The 2,500-nt window shown below is 51.1% G+C and overlaps 1 protein-coding gene across 2 annotated transcripts in view; it reads left to right on the plus strand.

Moving 5' to 3' along the window:
• nmt1b (N-myristoyltransferase 1b) overlaps positions 1 to 2,500 on the plus strand; it is a 10,492-nt gene that overhangs the window by 2,685 nt on the left and 5,307 nt on the right. For both annotated transcript variants that reach the window (XR_012990032.1, XM_076297856.1), the window contains exons 6-7: positions 183 to 299; positions 943 to 1,113. Coding sequence is in view for 1 of the 2 variants with exons in the window: in XM_076297856.1 (XP_076153971.1) it covers positions 183 to 299; positions 943 to 1,113 (288 nt within the window). In the remaining variant the exon portion in view is untranslated. The remainder of the gene's footprint in view (positions 1 to 182; positions 300 to 942; positions 1,114 to 2,500) is intronic.

The following is a 2,500-nucleotide window of genomic DNA, read 5'->3' on the forward strand; positions in this document are numbered from 1 at the left end:
ACGAATTAATGTCGATGTAGATGCTAGAATGGCAATGACCACCTCAGTGTCTTCGTTTCTCCCAGTTATGTTGTGTTGTGATCACTCCTCATTTCCTTTGCTCTTTTGACATCTCTCCCTCTCTCTCTCTCTCCCTCTCTCTCTCTCTCTCTGTCCATCTGTGCCTCCTCTCTGTGCCACAGGGCCCTGTGCCCGCCTGGCTGGCTGTGCCAGTGGCATTGTGGGGTGCGGGTGAACTCCAACCAGAAGCTGGTGGGCTTCATCAGCGCCATCCCCTCTACCATCCACGCCTATGACACGTGAGCAGCTGTGTCCTCAGTATGAAATCGATAGGATATGTTGAAACCGTACACCACGGGTGAAAGAGGGGTTGGTAAAGGGTAAACCCACGGCTGTGTCACTCTCGGCCATCGGTACGAGGCTGGAGGCCGACTGTCGCAGGTCATCACAGCCGTGGGTATAATCTTTACCGACGCCATGATCATGATATTGCTTTAGGTTTCTAACTACAAGGTTTCTAATCATGACTCCTATTCTCACTATATTTCCTGTCCTGTCTATGCACCACCTGTCTATATCGTATATATCACATTGCACTTTTCTGCTTTTTTGCACTTCTGGTTAGACGCAAACTGCATTTCAACTGCATGTCTTTTGATGACTAGCTCAGCATGTTTTTGACTGGTGTCCACTATAATGGTTGTCAAGGAAAGAAGAGTAGTTATCCGCACACTGCAATCTCAGGCACGATGAAGACCCTGGTGGGTCGAAACGTTGTGTTATGTTTTTAACTCAATAAATGTAGTTCTTCTGGGAGATTGCAGTGTGCGGACAACTACTCTTCTTTCCTTGATAAGCCTTTTTTGTCCTGCACCTGGCCTCAGTCAGGTGGGATGTGCATACAACCACTCTGAAGAAAACACTGTAATGGTTGTCCCACAGGGAGCTGAAGACGGTGGAGGTGAACTTCCTGTGTGTTCATAAGAAGCTGCGGTCCAAGCGGGTGGCACCGGTGCTGTGTCGGGAGATGTCCAGACGGGTCATGCAGCAGCGGATCTTCCAGGCGGCCTACTCGGCCAGCGCCATGCTGCCCACCCCTACGGCTACTAGCAGGTGCTCCCCTCACACACACACACACACACACTCACACACACACACAAACAAAACACACAATTACACACAATTACACACACACACACACACACACACACACACACACACACACACACACTCACATACACACATTCACACACTTAAACACAATCACTCTCTCTTTTTTTCTCTCTTTTTTATTCTCTCTCTCACACACACATTTCTCTTTTTTCAGTCTCATTTCCCTTTTCCTCTTGCTTTCTTTTGATAGTGTCTCCCTGCTTTGTGTTCTTTCTGTCTTGCTCTCTTGTGATCTTGCTGTGGTGGTGTGTGTGTCTGTCTTGCTCTCTTGTGATCTTGCTGTGGTGGTGTGTGTGGTGGTGTGTGTTGTGATCTTGCTGTGGTGGTGTGTGTTGTGATCTTGCTGTGGTGGTGTGTGTTGTGATCTTGCTGTGGTGGTGTGTGTGGCGGTGTGTGTTGTGATGTGTGTGGTGGTGTGCTGTGGTGGTGTGCTGTGGTGGTGTGTGTGGTGGTGTGTGTTGTGATCTTGCTGTGGTGGTGTGTGTGGCGGTGTGTGTTGTGATCTTGCTGTGGTGGTGTGTGTGGTGGTGTGTGTTGTGATCTTGCTGTGGTGGTGTGCTGTGGTGGTGTGTGTTGTGATCTTGCTGTGGTGGTGTGTGTTGTGATCTTGCTGTGGTGGTGTGTGTTGTGATCTTGCTGTGGTGGTGTGTGTGGCGGTGTGTGTTGTGATGTGTGTGGTGGTGTGCTGTGGTGGTGTGCTGTGGTGGTGTGTGTTGTGATCTTGCTGTGGTGGTGTGTGTGGCGGTGTGTGTTGTGATCTTGCTGTGGTGGTGTGTGTGGTGGTGTGTGTTGTGATCTTGCTGTGGTGGTGTGCTGTGGTGGTGTGTGTGGTGGTGTGCTGTGGTGATGTGTGTGGTGGTGTGTGTGGTGGTGGTGTGTGTGGTGGTGTGTGTGGTGGTGTGCTGTGGTTGTGTGTGTGGTGGTGTGTGTGGTGGTGTGCTGTGGTGGTGTGTGTGGTGGTGTGTGTGGTGGTGTGTGTGGTGGTGTGCTGTGGTGATGTGTGTGGTGGTGTGTGTGGTGGTGTGTGTGGTGGTGTGCTGTGGTGTGATGTGTGTGGTGGTGTGCTGTGGTGATGTGTGTGGTGGTGTGCTGTGGTGGTGTGTGTGGTGGTGTGTGTGGTGAAGTGTGTGGTGGTGTGTGTGGTGGTGTGTGTGGTGATGTGTGTGGTGGTGTGCTGTGGTGATGTGTGTGGTGGTGTGTGTGGTGGTGTGTGTGGTGGTGTGTGTGGTGATGTGTGTGGTGGTGTGTGTGGTGGTGTGTGTGGTGATGTGTGTGGTGATGTGTGTGGTGGTGTGTGTGGTGGTGTGTGTGTCTCACTTCTCTTCCT

The sequence above is a fragment of the Alosa pseudoharengus genome, unplaced genomic scaffold, assembly GCF_046254945.1.
Source record: "Alosa pseudoharengus isolate Yale_2024_CS ecotype anadromous, Long Island Sound unplaced genomic scaffold, YU_APseudo_1.1 YU_APseudo_1.1_scf_21, whole genome shotgun sequence".
In the NCBI taxonomy this organism is placed as follows: Eukaryota; Metazoa; Chordata; class Actinopteri; order Clupeiformes; family Clupeidae; genus Alosa; species Alosa pseudoharengus.